Genomic DNA, 22811 nt, shown 5'->3' with positions numbered 1-22811 from the left:
ATTTTTATCTTGTCAGCTCTGGGATTTGATCCAGCAACCTTTTGATTACTGGCCCAACATTCTAACCACGAGGCTACTTGCCACCCAAGACTAGCAGTGATAATAGAAATAGATAACTACATGTGGGGAAAACGTTATAATATGTTATATAACTTATTGTATGAACTGAATTGAAAGACAACTCATTGTAACACAGGCAACTCCTGAAAGCTGCAACGGCTTGGGACTTCATTCTATAGCTGGAGGACTCCTGATATCTCCAGGAGTGAGAAGTATCATTTTTTTGTTGTCTTTACTGTTGTGGTATAGTACTGTCTTTTTGCTAACTAGGGCCATCTACTTTAGGTGCTTCCTGTCTTCCCAGCAGCCTACTTGGTGTGTGAGAGCTGCTGACTGCTCATTATTTGCAGATAGTTGCTGACACATCATCCAGGATCAAGGGGCAGGGAAATTTGTGACTAGTTTTGGTAATCAGTGGCTGTATTGGAGAGGGAGTGGTTTCACCTCTCCAAGGCAATCAGCAATTAGTACAGGGAGGTGTGCTCTCCACCTCTGTGAGGCAATTATCAATTAGTGTTAGTACTTCAGTCTCCCCTGGTTTCTCAGCAGCAGCGGTCGTGTCAGTGGTGGTTTTGTGGCAAAACTAAGACCGTCACCGAAACAACGACGGTTCTGCCGAGTTATTGTAGGAACTCTCCACACCACTCAATCACTTCATTATCTTACCTAGTTATTTACAGATTCCCATTTTGCTCTTTTGTATTTTTTTCAAATGTGTTTAAAAAAAATATTCCTTTCTCCTCAATTCCTGATATCCAATTACGATCTTGTCTCATCGCTGCCGCTCCCCAAAGGGCTCGGGAGATGCGAAGGTTGAGTCATGCGTCCTCTGAAACATGACCCGCCAAACCGCGCTTCTTAACACCCACCTGATTAACCCAGAAGCCAGCTGCACCAATGTGTCGGAGGAAACACTGTTCAACTGAAGTCAGCCTGCAGGCGCCCGGCCCGCCTCAAGGAGTCGCTAGAGCGTGATGAGCCAATTAAAGCCCCCCGGCCAAACCCTTTATATTTGAAGGAGCAGGCTGGTGATTGTGACCCTGTTACTTTCTGAGGAAAGTTGGTGCCTGCAGCTGATGTCCCTGGTGGTGCCTCCTGTTCTCAAGAAACTGCCACTATACATCTTGACCAGTCCAGTGTATTTCAGTCCAGTATAGTTCAGTCCAGTATAGTCCAGTTCCGTCCAGTAGAGTTAAGTATAGTCCAGTATAGTCCAGTACAGAATAGTCCAGTCCAGTATAGTCCAGTCCAGTATAGTTCAGTGTAGTTCAGTGTAGTCCAGTATAGTTCAGTCCAGTATAGTTCAGTCCAGTATAGTCCAGTCCAGTATAGTCCAGCATAGTTCAGTTCAGTATAGTTCAGTCCAGTATAGTCCAGTATAGTTCAGTGTAGTTCAGTATAGTCCAGTCCAGTATAGTTCAGTCCGGTATAGTCCAGTCCAGTATAGTCCAGTATAGTCCAGTATAGTTCAGTCCAGTATTGTTTAGTCCAGTATAGTTTAGTCCAGTCTGGTCCAGGAGAGTTCAGTCCAGTATAGTCCAGTCCAGTATAGTTTAGTTCAGTCCAGTATAGTTCAGTATAGTCCAGTCCAGTATAGTCCAGTATAGTTTAGTTAAGTATAGTCCAGTCCAGTTTAGTTCAGTCCAGTATAGTCCAGTATAGTTCAGTCCAGTATAGTTCAGTCCAGTATAGTCCAGTCCAGTATAGTTCAGTCCAGTCCGGTCCAGTATAGTTCAGTCCAGTTCAGTCCAGTATAGTTTAGTTCAGTCCAGTATTGTCCAGTCCAGTCCAGTATAGTTCAGTATAGTCCATTCCAGTATAGTTCAGTCCAGTTCAGTCAAGTATAGTTTAGTTCAGTAAAGTATAGTTTAGTTCAGTATAGTTCAGTATAGTTCAGTCCAGTATAGTTCAGCATAGTCCAGTCCAGTATAGTTCAGTCCAGTCCGGTCCAGTATAGTCCGGGCCAGTATAGTTCAGTATAGTTTAGTCCAGTATAGTTTAGTTCCGTCCAGTATAGTCCATTCCAGTATAGTTTAGTCCAGTATAGTCCAGTCCAGTATAGTTCAGTCAAGTATAGTCCAGTCCAGTATAGTCCAGTCCAGTATAGTTCAGTATAGTTTAGTTCAGTTTAGTTCAGTATAGTCCAGTATAGTCCAGTCCAGTATAGTTCAGTTCAGTTTAGTTCAGTATAGTCCAGTATAGTCCAGTCCAGTGTAGTCCAGTCCAGTATAGTTCAGTCCAGTATAGTTCAGTGTAGTCCAGTCCAGTATAGTTCAGTCCAGTGTAGTTCAGTGTAGTCCAGTCCAGTATAGTTCAGTCCAGTATACTTCAGTGTAGTCCAGTCCAGTATAGTCCAGTCCAGTATAGTTCAGTCCAGTATAGTTCAGTCCAGTTCAGTCCAGTCCAGTATAGTCCAGTCCAGTATAGTTCAGTTCAGTTTAGTTCAGTATAGTCCAGTATAGTTCAGTTCAGTAAAGTACAGTATAGTTCAGTCCAGTACAGTTTAGTTCAGTATAGTCCAGTATAGTTCAGTCCAGTATAGTTCAGTATAGTTCAGTATAGTCCAGTCCAGTATAGTCCAGTTCAGTATAGTCCAGTATAGTCCAGTCCAGTATAGTTCAGTATAGCCCAGTCCAGTATAGTACAGTCCAGTTGTGTCCAGTATAGTTCAGTCCAGTATAGTTCAGTCCAGTATAGTTCAGTCCAGTAGTGTTCAGTACAGTATAGTTCAGTCCAATATAGTTCAGTGCAGTCCAGTATAGTCCAGTCCAGTCCAGTATAGTTTAGTCCAGTCCGGTCAGGTAGAGTTTAGTCCAGTATAGTTCAGTCCAGTATAGTCCAGTATAGTCCAGTCCAGTTCAATCCAGTATCGTCCAGTCCAGTATAGTTTAGTCCAGTCCTGTCCAGTAGAGTTCAGTTTATTCCAGTATAGTCTAGTATAGTCCAGTCCAGTATAGTTCAGTCCAGTATAGTTCAGTATAGTTCAGTCCAGTCCGGTCCAGTATAGTTCAGTATAGTCCAGTCCAGTATAGTCCAGTATAGTCCAGTCCAATATAGTTCAGTCCAGTATAGTTCAGTATAGTCCAGTCCAGTATAGTTCAGTATAGTCCAGTCCAGTATAGTTCAGTATAGTCCAGTCCAGTATAGTTCAGTATAGTTCAGTCCAGTATAGTCCAGTCCAGTATAGTCCAGTCCAGTATAGTTTAGTTCAGTCCAGTACAGTTTAGTCCAGTATAGTCCACTATAGTCCAGTCTAGTATAGTTTATTTTAGTCCAGTATAGTCCAGTATAGTTTAGTCCAGTATAGTCCAGTATAGTCCAGTTTAGTCCAGTATAGTTTAGTCCAGTATAGTTTAGTCCAGTATAGTTCAGTCCAGTATAGTTTAGTTCAGTCTAGTATAGTTTAGTTTTGTCCAGTATAGTCCAGTCTAGTATAGTCCAGTCCAGTATAGTTTAGTCCAGGCCAGTATAGTTCAGTATAGTCCAGTATAGTTCAGTTCAGAAAAGTTTATTCAGTATAGTCCACTATAGTCCAGTCTAGTATAGTTTATTTTAGTCCAGTATAGTCCAGTATAGTTTAGTCCAGTATAGTTCAGCATAGTCCAGTATAGTTTATTTTAGTCCAGTATAGTTCAGTCCAGTATAGTTCAGTCCAGTATAGTTCAGTTCAGTGTAGTTCAGTCCAGTATAGTCCAGTATAGTTTAGTCCAGTATAGTTCAGCATAGTCCAGTATAGTTTATTTTAGTCCAGTATAGTCCAGTCCAGTATAGTTTAGTTCAGTCTAGTATAGTTTAGTTTTGTCCAGTATAGTTCAGTATAGTTCAGTATAGTCCAGTATAGTTCAGTATAGTCCAGTCCAGAAAAGTTTAGTTCAGTATAGTCCAGTATAGTCCACTATAGTCCAGTCTAGTATAGTTTATTTTAGTCCAGTATAGTCCAGTATAGTTCAGTCCAGTATAGTTCAGTATAGTCCAGTCCAGTATAGTTCAGTATAGTCCAGTCTAGTATAGTTCAGTCCAGAAAAGTTTAGTTCAGTAGAGTTTAATTCAGTCCAGTATAGTCCAGTCCAGTATAGTTTTGTTCAGTCCAGTATAGTTTAGTTTTGTCCAGTATAGTCCAGTCCAGTATAGTCCAGTCAGTATAGTTTAGTTTAGTCCAGTATAGTCCAGTCCAGTATAGTCCAGTCCAGTATAGTTTAGTCCAGTCCAGTATAGCTTAGTCCAGTATAGTCCAGTCTAGTTTAGTCCAGTATAGCTTAGTCCAGTATAGTCCAGTCCAGTCCAGTATAGTTCAGTCAGTATAGTCCAGTCCAGTATAGTTTAGTCCAGTATAGTCCAGTTCAGTTCAGTCCAGTATAGTTTAGTCCAGTATAGATGCTCGACGTGCGCGAGCAGTGTGGGTGCAACGATTGAATAACTTGTTGATGTGATGTAGCTAGTTCGTTAGCTAAGCTAGCCACTGTAGCTAGTCAGTAACTCCTCCAGTATGTGTTGATGTGATGTAGCTAGTTCGTTAGCTAAGCTAGCCACTGTAGCTAGTCAGTAACTCCTCCAGTATGTGTTGATGTGATGTAGCTAGTTCGTTAGCTAGGCTAGCCACTGTAGCTAGTCAGTAACTCCTCCAGTATGTGTTGATGTGATGTAGCTAGTTTGTTAGCTAAGCTAGCCACTCTAGCTAGTCGGTAAGTCCTCCAGTATGTGTTGATGTGATGTAGCTACTTCGTTAGCTAAGCTAGCCACTGTAGCTAGTCAGTAACTCCTCCAGTATGTGTTGATGTGATGTAGCTAGTTCGTTAGCTAAGCTAGCCACTGTAGCTAGTCAGTAACTCCTCCAGTATGTGTTGACATCATTTCACAGGATTTATTTTTAAACAAAAGCTGTAGAGATCAGTAATAAATACCACTTCTGTAGCCAAATATCATATTCATCTCTTTGGGGGGGGTTAAGCATTACATGACCTGGTATAATGGTGCGTTGATCAGTTATACAGTTAATAAGTTATTTTTGTGTTTTGATGAGATGTTGGCTTGTAATGCAGAGTTGACTTGTAAAGCTCCTCTGTGGCTGCAGAAGCCTAGTTGTGGGTAGACTGTTACTATACTACACAGTACAGTACACTGCTCTTCCTTATGTAGTGGTCCTACACCCCCATCTAGTGGTCGCTTGGTGCTATTACTGCACTGGTACTGTAAGTTGAGCAATAGTTCAGAACGAGGAAGCAGGTCAACACAAGTTTAATTAGGGAAATGTTAAATATTTACATTTTAGTCATTTAGCAGACACTCTTATCCAGAGCGACTTACAGTAGTGAATGCATACATTTCATTTCATGCATTTGTTTTTGTACTGGCCCCCGTGGGAATCGAACCCACAACCCTGGCGTTGCACACCATGCTGGCGTTGCAAACACCATGCTCTACCAACTGAGCCACAGGGAAGGCCGTTATGCATTTGCCACATCCATAAAAAAAAAAAAAATGATAATGAATTATACACGGAGTGGACAAAACATTAAGAACACCTTCCTAATATTGAGTTGAATCCCTTTATGCCCTCAGAACAGCCTCAATTCGTCTGGACATGGACTCTACAAGGTGCTGAAAGCTTTCCACAGGGATGCTGGCCCATGTTGACTCTAATGCTTCCCACAGTTGTGGCAAGTTGGCTGGATGTCCTTTGGTATACTCAGTGTAGACTACACACAAATGCAGCATTCACCTTGATGGGAACTAACATTCTTACATATAAAAACAACAAAAAAAACAATTGTATTCATCCCTTAATCTATTTTCACCAGGATGAGCGACAAACAATGTTGTAATGTGTCTGAGATATGTTGTATTGTAAATAAATGATTCTAATTCAAAAAATAAAAATACAAAAATGCTAAGATTGTTTTACTCCATGGTTTGTAAGCAATGTAATTACGAACACACTTTATGCTATAGCCTCAAAACATGGTAAAACTATCCCATTCTGACTGAAGCTTTTCCCACAGTCACCACAGCTAAAGGGTTTCTCTCCCATTTGAGTCAGTTGTGCGTGGTTAAGGTCTCCCCGCGATTGAAGCTCTTCCCACAGCAACCACAACTAAATGATTTCTCTCCTGTGTGAGTCATTATATGAATAGTTAGGTTATTTTGGAAGCAGGAAGTTTTTCCACTCTGTCCTTGTTTTCTTTCGTCTACCCGTTTTCATCCGTTCTTTCCTTTGTGGACGGAATCTACATGCCTCAGCAGATGAGTCTTACGAGTGAATCTTTTCTCACAGACTGAGCAGCCATGTTGTTTCTCTCCCGTGTGAGTCAGTTTATGAGCTGTTAGGTTGCGCTTGACAAGGAAGCTTTTCCCACAGTCACCACAGCTAAATGATTTCTCTCCCGTGTGAGTCAGTTGATGCCTGGTTAGGTAGCTCTTGACACTGAAGCTTTTCCCACAGTCACCACAGTTAAATGATTTCTCTCCCGTGTGAGTCAGTTTATGAGTGGTTAGGTTGTGCTTGACACGGAAACTTTTCCCACAGTCACCACAGCTAAATGGTTTCTCTTTGCTGTGAGTCAGTTTGTGCGTAGTTAAGGCCTCCTTGCGATTGAAACTTTTCCCACAGTCACCACACATAAATGGTTTCTCTCCTGTGTGAATCAGTTTATGCTTCTGTAGGTCCCCCTTCTGAGTGAAGCTTTTCCCACAGTCACCACAACTAAAAGGTTTCTCTCCTGTGTGAATCAGTTTATGCTTCTGTAGGTCCCCCTTCTGAGTGAAGCTTTTCCCACAGTCACTACAACTAAATGGTTTCTCTCCTGTGTGAGTCAATATGTGGAAGGTTAGGTTCGCTCTGCGACTAAAGCTATTCCCACAGTCGCCACAGCTAAATGATTTCTCTCCTGTGTGAGTCAGTTTATGCCTGGTTAGGTGCTGCTTGACACTGAAGCTTTTCCCACAGTCACCACAGTTAAATGATTTCTCTCCTGTGTGAGTCAGTTTATGCCTGGCTAGGTTCTGCTTGACACTGAAGCTTTTCCCACAGTCACCACAGCTAAAAGGTTTCTCACCTGTGTGAATCAGTTTATGAACAGTAAGGGATCCCTTCTGACTGAAGCTTTTCCCACAGTCACCACAGCTAAATGGTTTCTCTCCTGTGTGAATCAGTAAATGTTCAGTTAGGCTCATCTTCTGATTGAAGCTTTTCCCACAGTCACCACAGCTAAAAGGTTTCTCTCCTTTGTGAATCCTCATGTGCCTGGGGAGACCACCTTTGTGTTTGAAGGTCTTGCTACAAACAGGGCAGGTATAGGGTTTCCCACCGTGACAGAGTCGGACATGGGCCTTCAGTTTACAGGTGGAATTGTAGCGTTGTTTGCAGAATCTACATTCACTGGGTCTCTTCTTGCTGAGAGTCACATGTCTCTGCAGATCAGCTTTCAGAGCAAACGTTTCTCCACAGTCACGGCAGTGATGAGTTTTTCTAGCTGTGGTGCTGGGTTTGGAACAGTGTTTCTCCAATGGTGGGCTTGGATCCAATGGTGGGCTGCTGTCAAGTCCTACTGTGTCGCTGCTTACAGCTGAGCTGTGGCTGGAGGCATTGTTTTGATTATCTGGAGGGTCACAGGGAATGTTGAGACCCTTAATGTGGGTCACAGTGACAAAAGGTTTCAGATCCACTGGTTTAGAGTCACTCTCTCCGTTCTCCACAGTCCGGGTTTGGGGAAGAGTCAAGGACCAAAGTGGGTCCTCCAGATCACATTCACTTTTCACACAGGAAGGAGTGAATATGGAGTCTTTGGTATCAAAGAGCCCTTGAAGCTGCTCTTCCTCCTGACTGGTCCTGACTTCCTCCTGTTCCTCTTTAATCTGTGTGGGCTCTGGGTCCTCCTGCCCCAGACTGGGGCTCCACTCCAGCTCACAGTGCTGCTGCTCAGGGGGGAACTTCCTCTTCAGAGAGAGAAAGAGAGAACTGCAGGGAGTCTGGAGGGAAGGAGAGGAGGAACAGATGTTATTTATATACTACAGAATTAAATAGAACACTTGAATCACAAATGTGAATTATATATATTTTTTAATTGAAAACGTCTTTATTGGCATTGATCCAACATAATAACAGGAGCTAAAATAATGTGCAAAACAGATAAAACATTTTTTACTGCTCCCAAACTTGATATTTTAATAAAGCTTGTACACGTCCTAATAATTTGAGATATTTCTCAGAAAACTAGATGTTTTGATCACCGTATGCTTACTTCTATTATGACCTCACGGCGTTTAAGATGAGCAGAGTCAGGGGTCTACAGGACTGAAGCCGTACTCTGCCTACTGCCATCATCAATATAATATTGAATTACTAGTGTGAACGTAAACGTACTCACAGTCTCTAATGAAATGCATTGGAGTCAGAAAGGCTGTGCTATATAAGCTATTTTAAATAATCTTTCCCTGACAAATAACTTTTTAATTATGCCCGGTGAATCTTAGCTATATTATAAACTGTTCTTTAAAAATGGATGCAATGGAGATCCCTGTTACCGGTGTCATGACGTTGGCCTGTGGGTAAGTTTTATGACACCCCCCCCCCAATAAATACATTTCTCCCTTCCCCTCTCTGAATCTACTGAAGGACTTGAATAGCCTGTGTTAAATATAGAGAGTCTGGGAACATCAAACAAATGGGGAAAGGAACCATATTTTGTTAATAAAACCAGTTGGAAATATGCTTGATAACGTAATGAGTATGGATTTCATATCAGTTGTCATCTGAGACATTATGATTGATGACAGGACGACATAAACTGTACCTGAGAAAGTATACGCCCTCTAGTTATCAGAGTCACATGGAATTGTTATGCAATTGAAATGTTTGATATTGAAAATGTTTGTTAGGAGATGAAATGTAATTTTAGCTTCCAAATGAGAGAATTGGGTTTTCATAAGGAAAGTGCCCTGCTTGATCAGTGGCCCACCCCTGTGAAGAGTCAGGGGTTATAAACGATGAAACACCTCCCTCCCCCTCTCCACTATATAAGCCTTTGATGAAAAGATAACCACGTTGTTCCAGTACAGGAGGTCTGCAGCCTCTACGTTAGAAGGACACACATGTCAAGGACAGAACTAAGCCAACCTCGGCGTGAGCTATGGTATGAACTGGTATGAACTTTGAGCTTATTCACTACAGAAGTGCTACTTCCTAGCCGCTGTAACGTGGGCTAGGAAAGGACGGACGACGGATCCAGTCTAACAGACGGACGAAGATACCACCACGTATCCAATTTACCACCAGAGACATTCTTGCGAGGACAGGAAGGTCTGTTGGCCAACCCGGCCAGCATCTACGACCAATCTACCGAGCGCAGCTCAGAGTAAATATTTATTGCATTTTCCTTTTCCAAATGGGCAGTAATTTAGAATGCATAAGATAATGTATTTACGATAGCATAGCTGCTGTTTCTGTGTTCCTAAATCTTCCCGCTCTTTCATTCAAGCCCATCCCCCTTTCCTTTGTGTAACCAGCTTTCATACAGGTTCCGTCCACCAGGACGTTTTCTGTATGACATCATTGTATTCTGTGTATTTGTAATTCTGTGTGATTAGTTAGGTATTTAGTAAATAAATAATTAAACCCAATTTTGTATTGCTGATTCAACTTGTTAGCCAGGGTTCGTGAAGATAACCAAGAATTTACAACTTTCATTATGAGACTGAAAATAAAACAAGGGTTAATATTGACTGCTATCGATGTAAAATATTACAAAGTATTTTAAGAGTTTATTCGGAAGATAACGGCTCTGTAAAGCGTTCTTCCGTGGTGCCCCGACTTTCTAGTTAATTACATTTACATGATTAGCTTAATCAGGTAATATTAATTACAGAGAAATCATTTTATAAGTTAGCATGTCATATCACTTAATCCGGCATAGCCAAAGACACGACACCGGAAACAATTTATTAACTAAGTAGAACCGTAGCTAGCTAGGTATTACCGTAAATTTTGGACTATAAGCCGCAACTTTTTTCCCACGCTTTGAACCTCGCGGCTTAAACAATGACGCGGCTAATATATGGATTTTTCCCGCTTTCAAAATTTTTTTCAAAAAAACGCACATTCTGTGACGTGCTCAGTTTTTTGGCGGCATGAAGCTTTCATTAGACCAATGAAATTGCCGAACGGGTTAAGGTCAAACAACTTTTTTGTTTACTGTTTAGATTAAATTGAGCGCTCTCAAATTTCCCATCATTCTGATTACGGTAGTCATTTTGTCACCCTCATCATGTCAAAGACACAGAGAAATGCATATGATGCAGCTTTCAAGTTGAAGGCGATTGATCTGGCTGTTGGAAAAGGAAATAGAGCTGCTGCACGGGAGCTTGGTCTTAATGAGTCGATGATAAGACGTTGGAAACAGCAGCGTGAGGAATTGACTCAGTGCAAAAAGACAACTAAAGCTTACTGCTAATTTTTTATTTTTGTTACAAGCCGTGTTTCATTAAAGCCTGTGTAAAGTTAATTTGTTTCAATGTACTGGTAGGCACCTGCGGCTTATAGACATGTGCGGCTTATTTATATTCCAAATAATATATATTTTTTAAATTCAGTGGGTGCGGCTTATATTCAGGTGGGCTTAATAGTCCGGAAATTACGGTAGATCTACGTACAAACCTATTCTACATAGTTTTATCTCTGGTGTCCTCCCCAGCAGTCTCCGTAGCAGATCATTCTCTTCCTGGTACTCTGCTACAGTTTCCTCAACCGCACCAAGAATCTCCACAGCAGCAGATTCCGTTAAACATTCATTTAACAACACACGAAACAACTGTAGTTTAGACGTTTTCAGTGGACTGAGAGTTGGGTGTTCAGCTAGTATGGCTTCTTGATGTGGGTCCATCTGATCACATTCACTTTTCACACAGGAAGGAGTGAATGTGGAGTCTTTGGTATCAAAGAACCCTTGAAGCTGCTCTTCCTGCTGACTGGTCCTGACTTCCTCTTGTTCCTCTTTCATCTTTCTGGTCTCTGGGTCCTTCTGTCCCAGACTGGGGCTCCACTCCTGCTGCTCAGGGGGAACCTCCTCTTCAGAGACAGAGAGCTGCAGGGAGTCTGGAGGGAAGGAGAGGAATAGCAGAGGTTTACACTCCCCTATGTATTTATTTAGACAGTGAAACTAACATTTACAAATGTGGCTCTATACTCCAGAATTTGGGATTTGAGATCAAATGTTTTATATGTGGTGACAATACAGAATGTCACCTTTTATTTGAGGGAATTTTCATAAGATCTGTTTTAACCATTTAGAAATCAAAGCACTTTATGCATCTAGTCCCCCAACGTGAAGAAGTCAAAAGCGTTTGGATAAATTAACTTAGTGTATTACAGTAGTCAGAAGTGTAGTATTTGATCCCATATTCCTTACACACATTAAGCTTGTGAAACCACATACTTGTTGAATACATTAGCAGGGGTGGGTATAACTTGGGGAACGTTCCAACAGGAATCTGTTCTCAAAACTACGTAAATAACAAGGATGTCAACAAACAATGCATACAACGTAGCCTGATCAACTCACCACCTAGCTAACTAGCTGCCGAATAGGCATCAACTCACCACCTAGCTAGCTGCCGAATAGGCATCAACTCACCATCAACTCACCACCTAGCTAACTAGCTGCCGAATAGGCATCTGCTCACCACCTAGCTAACTAGCTGCCGAATAGGCATCTGCTCACCACCTAGCTAACTAGCTGCCGAATAGGCATCTGCTCACCACCTAGCTAACTAGCTGCCGAATAGGCATCTGCTCACCACCTAGCTAACTAGCTGCCGAATAGGCATCTACTCACCACCTAGCTAACTAGCTGCCGAATAGGCATCTACTCACCACCTAGCTAACTAGCTGCCGAATAGGCATCTACTCACCACCTAGCTAACTAGCTGCCGAATAGGCATCTACTCACCACCTATCTAACTAGCTGCCGAAAAGGCATCAACTCACCACCCAGCTAACTAGCTGCCGAACAGGCTTCAACCCACCACCCAGCTAACTAGCTGCCGAGTAGGCATCAACTCACCACCTAGCTAACTAGCTGCCGAGTAGGCATCAACTCACCACCTAGCTAACTAGCTGACGAATAGGCATCAACTCACCACCCAGCTAACTAGCTGACGAATAGGCATCAACTCACCACCCAGCTAACTAGCTGCCGAATAGGCATCAACTCACCACCCAGCTAACTAGCTGCCGGATAGGCATCAACTCACCACCTAGCTAACTAGCTGCCGAATAGGCATCAACTCACCACCTAGCTAACTAGCTGCCGAATAGACATCAACTCACCACCCAGCTAACTAGCTGCCGAATAGGCATCAACTCACCACCTAGCTAACTAGCTGCCGAAAGGCATCAACTCACCACCTAGCTAACTAGCTGCCGAATAGGCTTCAACCCACCACCCAGCTAACTAGCTGCCGAATAGGCATCAACCCACCACCCAGCTAACTAGCTGCCGAATAGGCATCAACTCACCACCTAGCTAACTAGCTGCCGAGTAGGCATCAACTCACCACCTAGCTAACTAGCTGCCGAATAGGCATCAACTCACCACCTAGCTAACTAGCTGCCGAATAGGCATCAACTCACCACCTAGCTAACTAGCTGCCGAATAGGCATCAACTCACCACCTAGCTAACTAGCTGCCGGATAGGCATCAACTCACCACCTAGCTAACTAGCTGCCGAATAGGCATCAACTCACCACCTAGCTAACTAGCTGCCGAATAGACATCAACTCACCACCCAGCTAACTAGCTGCCGAATAGGCATCAACTCACCACCTAGCTAACTAGCTGCCGAATAGGCATCAACTCACCACGTTGCTTATTCTTTTTATTCTTTTTTCCTCTTAGAGTTTAACCATTTATGTTCTTTAATACAAGGCCGACATACAAGTTCCTTACTTTTTTCCCCTTCTACTTGCCTCTTCCATTTTTGTGGTAATGCTGCAATTAATTGGTTGTAATTTTGGGTAGAGCAGACATTTCAATATGTCTGTGTTAGCTGCATGTGTGACATAACTCCACCGGTCCTATTTATAATATCATTCACTAAAATTATACCTGTTCTAAACATTTATTTGAAAAATACATTTTTTTAATCAGTTAGTATATTTGAATTTAACCACAATATTTGTTGTATTATTTGTTCTGTCTTTTCAGGTGGATTAAACTGAAATTGAAACCAACCTTCTAAGGCTTGTTTAAAAAATAAAGATATTTTGGAGATTATTTCTTTTTCAAACAACCGAAAGTGGGCAGGTGTAATCTGAATAAAGGGGAAAAGACCATTCTTGAACATAGGATGAGACATTGCAACCAATTTACTAGAGAACCAGTTTGGATTTAAGTATAACTTTTGTATGACTGATGCCTTTAGTGAGAGGTCTAATGCTTCAATATTTAATAATTTCTGCCGTCCGAATTCATATATTCATTATATAAATAGGCCCTTTTAATTTTGTCTGGCTTGCCGTTCCAAATGAAAATGAATATTTTTTGTTCATATAATTTAAAAACAGGTCACTAGGTGTAGGCAAAACCATAAGCAAATAGGTAAACTGTGATATGACTAGAGAGTTAATCAGGGTGATTTTTCCACATATAGACAGGTATTTTCCTTTCCATCGTAGCAAGATCTTATCTATTTTTGCTAACTTTCTATAAAAATGTATTGGAGTGAGATCATTTCTTTCTTTTGGGATTTGTATACAGAGTATGTCCACATCTCCGTCAGACCATTTAATTGGTAAACTACATGATAATGTATAATTAGCATTTTTTTGTGATCCAATATAATATAGTACACTTATCATAATTTGGTTTTAATCCAGAGAGGACAGTAAAAGTATCTAGATCCTTTATGAGGCTGTGGATGGATTCTAATTGTGATTTTAAAAGAAAACATAAATCATCAGCGTACAATGACAGCTTAGTTTTTAAGCCACAGATTTCTAATCCCTTAATGGTATTGTTTGATCTAATCTTAACAGCTAACATTTCGATGGCAATAATAAATAAATATGCCGACAGTGGACAACCTTGTTTTACTCCTCTAGATAGTTTAAAACTTTCTGAGATGTAGCCATTATTTACTATTTTACACCTAGGGTTACTATACATAACTTTAACCCATTTTATAAGAGATTCCCCAAAATTGAAATATTCTAGGCATTTATATATAAACTCCAGTCGTACTTCATCAAAAGCCTTTTCAAAATCAGCTATGAAAACCAGGCCTGGTGTCCCCGATATTTCATAGTGTTCTATTGCTTCCATTAACTGTTGTATATTATCTCCAATGTATCGCCCATGTAAAAAACCTGTCTGATTAGGATGAATAATATCTGACAATACTTTTTTAATTCCATGCGCCAAGCATTTTGCTAGGATTTTTGCATCACAACACTGAAGTGTAAGAGGTCTCCAATTTTTTTAATGGACTGGATCTTTATATATACCACTTGGATCCTGTTTCAGTAATAATGAAATCAGAACTTCTTGTTGCGTGTCTGATAATCTACCGTTTATATAGGAGTGGTAAAACATGCTAATAATGGTCCTCTGATTATATCAAAAAAAGTTTTGTATACTTCCACTGGTATGCCATCCAGCCCTGGAGATTTCCCAGCCTTAAAGGCCCCAATTGCATCAAGAAGTTCCTCCTCTGTAATTTGGCCTTCACATGAGTCTTTCTGTACAGATGTTAATTTTACATTATTATTAGGAAAAAAATCCATAAAATTTGTTTCAGTTAGTGGAGATGTAGGAGACTAAAACTAAAACATATTCTTAAAAAGTACTTTACTTCCTCTTTCAAAATATAATTTGGTGAATCATGCGTGACTCCATTTGTAACAAGTTTTAATACATTTTTTTGGAAGCATTTCTATATTGAAGATTGAAAAATAATTTGGTGCATTTTTTCCCAGATTCCATCCAGTTCGCTTTAATTTTCTAATATATAACACTGGATCTTTCTTGAATAAGTTCCTTCATTTATTTTTATTTTCCTCTAACTTATTCTGTGCCTCTATGGAACCGTTTTTATTGCTATCTAACTGTACATTTAGTCCTTCAATTTCCTTTGTTAATATGGACTCTTATGATCTAAATTGCTTTTGTTTTATAGATGAGTACTGAATTGCATGGCCTCTAAAGGCACATTTAAAAGTGTCCCATACAATAAGGGGATCTGCTGTACCTATGTTATGTCTGAAAAAGTCAGTTATAAATTCTTCTGTCCTAGTTCTAAACAATTTATCATCTAGTAAGCTTTGATTAAATTTCCAATACCCTCGACCACGTGGAAATTCTGTAAGAGTAATATATATGCCAATTATGTGATGATCCGACCGCATTCTGTATTTTCACGGCTGGATAAAAAAACGTACCCGATTTAATCTGCTTACTACTCCTGCCCAGTAACTAGAATATGCATATAATTATTGGCTTTGGATAGAAAACACTCCAAAGTTTCTAAAACTGTTTGAATGGTGTCTGTGAGTATAACAGAACTCAAATGGCAGGTCAAAACCTGAGAGATTCCTTTACAGGAAGTGGTCTGTCTGACCATTTCTTGAACTTCTTTGCCATCTCTATCTTTTACAAAGGATCTCTGCTCTAACGTGACACTTCCTACGTCTTCCATGGGCGCTCAGAGCCCGGAAAAAACCTGAATGTCGTCATCCCAGCCCCAGGCTGAAACACATTATCGCCTTTCTCAAGTGGCCGATCAAGGGACTGCGGGCTTAGGCGTGTGCCCTGGCTGCCCCCGTCTTTGTGATTTTTCCTCTGTTTGCCGAAAAGGGAGATTCCCGGTCGGAATATTATCGCTTTTTACAAGATAAATTGCATAAAAATTGATTTTAAACAGCGGTTGACATGCTTCAAGTACGGTAATGGAATATTTAGATTTTTTTTGTCACGAATTGCGCCATGCGCACGACCCTGATTTACCATTTCGGATAGTGTCTGGGACGCACGAACAAAACGCCGCTATTCGGATATAACGATGGATTATTTTGGACCAAACCAACATTTGTTATTGAAGTAGCAGTCCTGGGAGTGCATTCTGACGAAGACAACAAAAGGTAATCAAACTTTTATAATAGTAAATCTGATTTTGGTGAAGGCTAAACTTGCCGGGTGTCTAAATAGCTAGCCCGTGATGGCTGGGCTATGTACTTAGAATATTGCAAAATGTGCTTTCACCAAAAAGCTATTTTAAAATCGGACATATCGAGTGCATAGAGGAGTTCTGTATCTATAATTCTTAAAATAATTGTTATGCTTTTTGTGAACGTTTATCGTGAGTAATTTAGTAAATTGTTAGCAAATTCCCGGAAGTTTGCGGGGGGTATGCTAGTTCTGAACGTCACATGCTAATGTAAAAAGCTGTTTTTTAATATAAATATGAACTTGATTGAACAAAACATGCATGTATTGTATAACATAATGTCCTAGGTGTGTCATCTGATGAAGATCATCAAAGGTTAGTGCTGCATTTAGCTGTCTTCTGGGTTTTTGTGACATTATATGCTAGCTTGAAAAATGGGTGTCTGATTATTTCTGGCTTGGTACTCTGCTGACATAATCTAATGTTTTGCTTTCGCTGTAAAGCCTTTTTGAAATCGGACAGTGTGGTTAGATAAAGGAGAGTCTTGTCTTTAAAATGCTGTGAAATAGTCATATGTTTGAAAAATTGAAGTTTTTGTATTTTTGAGGAATTTGTAATTCGCGCCACGCCTATCATTGGATATTGGAGCAGGTGTTCCGCTAGCGGAACGTCTAGATGTAAGAGGTTAAATGCATGCTCTTCAACCGATCGCTGCCAGCACCTGCCCGCCCGTCCTGCATCACTACTCTGGACGGTTCTGACTTAGAATATGTGGACAATTACAAATACCTAGGTGTCTGGTTTGACTGTAAACTCTCCTTCCAGACTCACATTAAGCATCTCCAATCCAAAATGAAATCTAGAATCGGCTTCCTATATCGCAACAAAGCATGCTTCACTCATACTGCCAAACATTCCCTCGTAAAACTGACTATCCTGCCGATCCTTGACTTCGGTGATGTCATTTACAAAATAGCATCCAACACTCTACTCAACAAACTGGATGCAGTCTATCACAGTGCCATCCATTTTGTCACCAAAGCCCAATATACTACCCACCACTGCGTCCTGTACGTTCTCATTGGCTGGCCCTCGCTTCATATTCGTCGCCAAGCCCACTGGCTCCAGGTCATCTATAAGTCTTTGTTAGGTAAAGCCCCGCCTTATCTCAGCTCACTGGTCACCATAGCAGCACCCACCCATAGCACGCGCTCCAGTAGGTACATTTCACTGGTCATCCCCAAAGCCAATTCCTAATTTGGCCGCCTTTCCTTCCAGTTCTCTGCTGCCAATGACTGGAACGAATTGCAAAACATTTTTTATGAATGTTTTTTTTATATAAAAAATTTATAAAATTTGCTGGAGACTGATAATTCCCTCACTAACTTTAAGCATCAGCTGTCATAGCAGCTCACAGATCACTGCACCTGTACATAGCCCATCTGTAAATAGCCCATCCTACTACCTCATCCCCATATTGTTATTTTTTTCTCCTTTGCACCCCAGTATCTCTACTAGCACATTCATCTTCTGCACATCTATCACTCCAGTGTTTATTGCTAAATTGTAATTGTAATCTTACTGCATATAGATTTATTTTTCTATTGTGTTATTGACTGTAAGTTTGTTCATTCCATGTGTAACTCTGTGTTGTTGCTTGTGTCCCACTGCTTTGCACTATCTTGGCCAGGTCAAAGTTGTAAATGAGAACGTATTCTCAACTGGCCTACCTGGTTAAATAAAGGTGAAATAAAAAATAAATAAACATCCATCCCAAAATGCTGACCTCCCCTGTTATTGGGGAGGGGTGTATGATCTTCATTATTCACGATTTATTCGTGATTATCCGTAATCATAGTAGCAGCCACATGAATGTAGTAGTGTTCAGAAACATTATATTCTTATTTACAATAAAAAACAATGACTGCAAAAGTACAATACGTTACACTTGAAATGTGTGTCATTTAGCAGACGCTCTTATCTGCAGCAATTACAGGATACATCAGGGTTAAGTGCTTTGCTCAAGTGCACATGGACAGATTTTTAACCTAATGTGGAAATAGTGAAGGGGTCTGAATACTTTCCGAATGCACTGTACATACGTACCTGTTCTACATAGCTGAACCTCTGATGTGATCTCCAGCAGTCTCCGTAGCCGATCATTCTCCTCCTGGTATTTCACTACCGTTTTCTCAACTTCCCCGAAAATCTCCACAGCAGCCGAAGTTAAGCGCTCATTTAAAAACACACGAAACGACTGTTGTTTCGACATTTTAAGTTGACTGGTAGCTAGTTAGCTATTCAGCTGCTAGCTTCTTCCACGAGGAAACAACGATGTTCACAAGAAAGAAAAGTCCACTCGCAAGCTCACTTCCGCCTGTATCAGCGGGTGGCAAGACAATACCACAGCGCCTCTATGTGGATGGAGAGTTAACTACAAGGTACAGACCATTTTTTTAAATGAAACCTTTATTTAACTTGGCAAGTCAATTAAGAACAAATTATTATTTACAATGACGGCATCCTGGGGAACAATGGGTTAATTGGCTTGTTCAGAATGACAGATTTTTATCTTGTCAGCTCTGGGATTTGATCCAGCAACCTTTTGATTACTGGCCCAACATTCTAACCACGAGGCTACTTGCCACCCAAGACTAGCAGTGATAATAGAAATAGATAACTACATGTGGGGAAAACGTTATAATATGTTATATAACTTATTGTATGAACTGAATTGAAAGACAACTCATTGTAACACAGGCAACTCCTGAAAGCTGCAACGGCTTGGGACTTCATTCTATAGCTAGAGGACTCCTGATATCTCCAGGAGTGAGAAGTATCATTTTTTGTTGTCTTTACTGTTGTGGTATAGTACTGTCTTTTTGCAAACTAGGGCCTGTCTTCCCAGCAGCCTACTTGGTGTGTGAGAGCTGCTGACTGCTCAGTATTTGCAGATAGTTGTTGACACATCATCCAGGATCAAGGGGCAGGGAAATTTGTGACTAGTTTTGGTAATCAGTGGCTGTATTGGAGAGGAAGTGGTTTCACCTCTCCAAGGCAATCAGTAATTAGTACAGGAAGGTGTGCTCTCCACCTCTGTGAGGCAATTATCAATTAGTGTTAGTACTTCAGTCTCCCCTGGTTTCTCAGCAGCAGCTGTAAGCAGCAGCGGTCGTGTCAGTGGTGGTGTCAGTGGTGGTTTTGTGGCAAAACTAAGACCGTCACCGAAACAACGACGGTTCTGCCGAGTTATTTGAGGAACTCTCCACACCACTCAATCACTTGATTATCTTATCTAGTTATTTACAGATTCCCATTTTGCTCTTTTGTATTTTTTTCAAATGTGTTTAAAAAAAATATTTCTTTCTCCTCAATTCCTGATATCCAATTACGATCTTGTCTCATCGCTGCCACTCCCCAAAGGGCTCGGAAGGTGCGAAGGTTGAGTCATGCGTCCTCTGAAACAAGACCCGCCAAACCGCGCTTCTTAACACCCACCTGATTAACCCAGAAGCCAGCTGCACCAATGTGTCGGAGGAAACACTGTTCAACTGAAGTCAGCCTGCAGGCGCCCGGCCCGCCTCAAGGAGTCGCTAGAGCGTGATGAGCCAATTAAAGCCCCCCGGCCAAACCCTTTATATTTGAAGGAGCAGGCTGGTGATTGTGACCCTGTTACTTTCTGAGGAAAGTTGGTGCCTGCAGCTGATGTCCCTGGTGGTGCCTCCTGTTCTCAAGAAACTGCCACTATACATCTTGACCAGTCCAGTGTATTTCAGTCCAGTATAGTTCAGTCCAGTATAGTCCAGTTCCGTCCAGTAGAGTTAAGTATAGTCCAGTATAGTCCAGTACAGAATAGTCCAGTCCAGTATAGTCCAGTCCAGTATAGTTCAGTGTAGTTCAGTGTAGTCCAGTATAGTTCAGTCCAGTATAGTTCAGTCCAGTATAGTCCAGTCCAGTATAGTTCAGTGTAGTCCAGCATAGTTCAGTTCAGTATAGTCCAGTATAGTTCAGTGTAGTTCAGTATAGTCCAGTCCAGTATAGTCCAGTCCAGCATAGTTCCGTCCGGTATAGTCCAGTATAGTTCAGTCTAGTATAGTCCTGTCCAGTAGAGTTCAGTTTATTCCAGTATAGTCTAGTATAGTCCAGTCCAGTTTCGTTCAATCCAGTATAGTCCAGTATAGTTCAGCCTAGTATAGTCCTGTCCAGTAGAGTTCAGTTTATTCCAGTATAGTCTAGTATAGTCCAGTCCAGTATAGTTCAGTCCAGTATAGTTCAGTATAGTCCAGTATAGTTCAGTCCAGTCCGGTCCAGAATAGTTCAGTATAGTCCAGTCCAGTATAGTCCAGTATAGTCCAGTCCAATATAGTTCAGTCCAGTATAGTTCAGTATAGTTCAGTCCAGTATAGTTCAGTCCAGTCCAGTATAGTTTAGTTCAGTCCAGTACAGTTTAGTCCAGTATAGTCCATTCCAGTATAGTCCACTATAGTCCAGTCCAGTCTAGTATAGTTTATTTTAGTCCAGTATAGTCCAGTATAGTTTAGTCCAGTATAGTCCAGTTTAGTCCAGTATAGTTTAGTCCAGTATAGTTTAATCCAGTCCAGTATAGTTTAATCCAGTCCAGTATAGTTCAGACCAGTATAGTTCAGTTCAGTATAGTTTAGTTCAGTCTAGTATAGTTTAGTTTTGTCCAGTATAGTCCAGTATAGTCCAGTCCAGTATAGTCCAGTATAGTTTAATTTAGTCCAGTATAGTCCAGGCCAGTATAGTTCAGTATAGTCCAGTCCAGAAAAGTTTAGTTCAGTATAGTCCACTATAGTCCAGTCTAGTATAGTTTATTTTAGTCCAGTATAGTTTAGTCCAGTATAGTTAAGTATAGTCCAGTATAGTCCAGTATAGTTTATTTTAGTCCAGTATAGTTCAGTCCAGTATAGTTCAGTTCAGTGTAGTTCAGTCCAGTATAGTCCAGTATAGTCCAGTATAGTTTATTTTAGTCCAGTCCAGTATAGTTTAGTTCAGTCTAGTATAGTTCAGTATAGTCCAGTATAGTTCAGTATAGTCCAGAAAAGTTTAGTTCAGTAGAGTTTAGTCCAGTCCAGTATAGTCCAGTCCAGTATAGTTTAGTTCAGTCCAGTATAGTTTAGTTTAGTCCAGTATAGTCCAGTCCAGTATAGTCCAGTCCAGTATAGTTTAGTCCAGTCCAGTATAGCTTAGTCCAGTATAGTCCAGTCCAGTATAGTTTAGTCCAGTATAGTCCAGTCCAGTATAGTCCAGTTCAGTTCAGTCCAGTATAGTTTAGTCCAGTATAGATGCTCGACGTGCGCGAGCAGTGTGGGTGCAACGATTGAATAACTTGTTGATGTGATGTAGCTAATTCGTTAGCTAAGCTAGCCACTGTAGCTAGTCAGTAACTCCTCCAGTATGTGATGATGTGATGTAGCTAGTTTGTTAGCTAAGCTAGCCACTGTAGCTAGTCAGTATCTCCTCCAGTATGTGTTGATGTGATGTAGCTAGTTCGTTAGCTAAGCTAGCCACTGTAGCTAGTCAGTATCTCCTCCAGTATGTGTTGATGTGATGTAGCTAGTTCGTTAGCTAAGCTAGCCACTGTAGCTAGTCAGTAACTCCTCCAGTATGTGTTGATGTGATGTAGCTAGTTCGTTAGCTAAGCTAGCCACTGTAGCTAGTCAGTAACTCCTCCAGTATGTGTTGATGTGATGTAGCTAGTTTGTTAGCTAAGCTAGCCACTGTAGCTAGTCAGTAACTCCTCCAGTATGTGTTGATGTGATGTAGCTAGTTCGTTAGCTAGGCTAGCCACTGTAGCTAGTCAGTAACTCCTCCAGTATGTGTTGATGTGATGTAGCTAGTTCGTTAGCTAAGCTAGCCACTGTAGCTAGTCAGTAACTCCTCCAGTATGTGTTGACATCATTTCACAGGATTTATTTTTAAACAAAAGCTGTAGAGATCAGTAATAAATACCACTTCTGTAGCCAAATATCATATTCATCTCTTTGGGGGGGGTTAAGCATTACATGACCTGGTATAATGGTGCGTTGATCAGTTATACAGTTAATACGTTATTTTTGTGTTTTGATGAGATGTTGGCTTGTAATGCAGAGTTGACTTGTAAAGCTCCTCTGTGGCTGCAGAAGCCTAGTTGTGGGTAGACTGTTACTATACTACACAGTACAGTACACTGCACTTCCTTATGTAGTGGTCCTACACCCCCATCTAGTGGTCGCTTGGTGCTATTACTGCACTGGTACTGTAAGTTGAGCAATAGTTCAGAACGAGGAAGCAGGTCAACACAAGTTTAATTAGGGAAATGTTAAATATTTACATTTTAGTCATTTAGCAGACACTCTTATCCAGCGCGACTTACAGTAGTGAATGCATGCATTTGTTTTTGTACTGGCCCCCGTGGGAATCGAACCCACAACCCTGGCGTTGCACACACCATGCTGGCGTTGCAAACACCATGCTCTACCAACTGAGCCACAGGGAAGGCCGTTATGCATTTGCCACATCCATTTAAAAAAAAAACTTTATAATGAATTATACACGGAGTGGACAAAACATTAAGAACACCTTCCTAATATTGAGTT

The 22811-nt window shown here is 41.0% G+C and overlaps 1 protein-coding gene across 1 annotated transcript in view; it reads right to left on the bottom strand.

Moving 5' to 3' along the window:
- The window catches only part of LOC106560407 (oocyte zinc finger protein XlCOF6-like), a 47071-nt gene extending 28497 nt beyond the window's left edge, over nucleotides 1–18574 (bottom strand). The window contains exons 1-2 of the mRNA XM_045701632.1: nucleotides 18319–18574; nucleotides 10709–11146 (exon numbers count right to left, since the gene is read on the bottom strand). Coding sequence (XP_045557588.1) covers nucleotides 10709–11146; nucleotides 18319–18484 — 604 coding nt within the window. The 5' untranslated portion in view covers nucleotides 18485–18574. The remainder of the gene's footprint in view (nucleotides 1–10708; nucleotides 11147–18318) is intronic.
- Nucleotides 18575–22811: the final 4237 nt, after the last annotated feature.

The sequence above is a fragment of the Salmo salar genome, chromosome ssa18, assembly GCF_905237065.1.
Source record: "Salmo salar chromosome ssa18, Ssal_v3.1, whole genome shotgun sequence".
NCBI classification, from domain to species: Eukaryota; Metazoa; Chordata; class Actinopteri; order Salmoniformes; family Salmonidae; genus Salmo; species Salmo salar.
The sequence above is the reverse complement of the archived record's forward strand: the minus strand, read 5'-3'. Positions and strand labels throughout refer to the sequence as shown.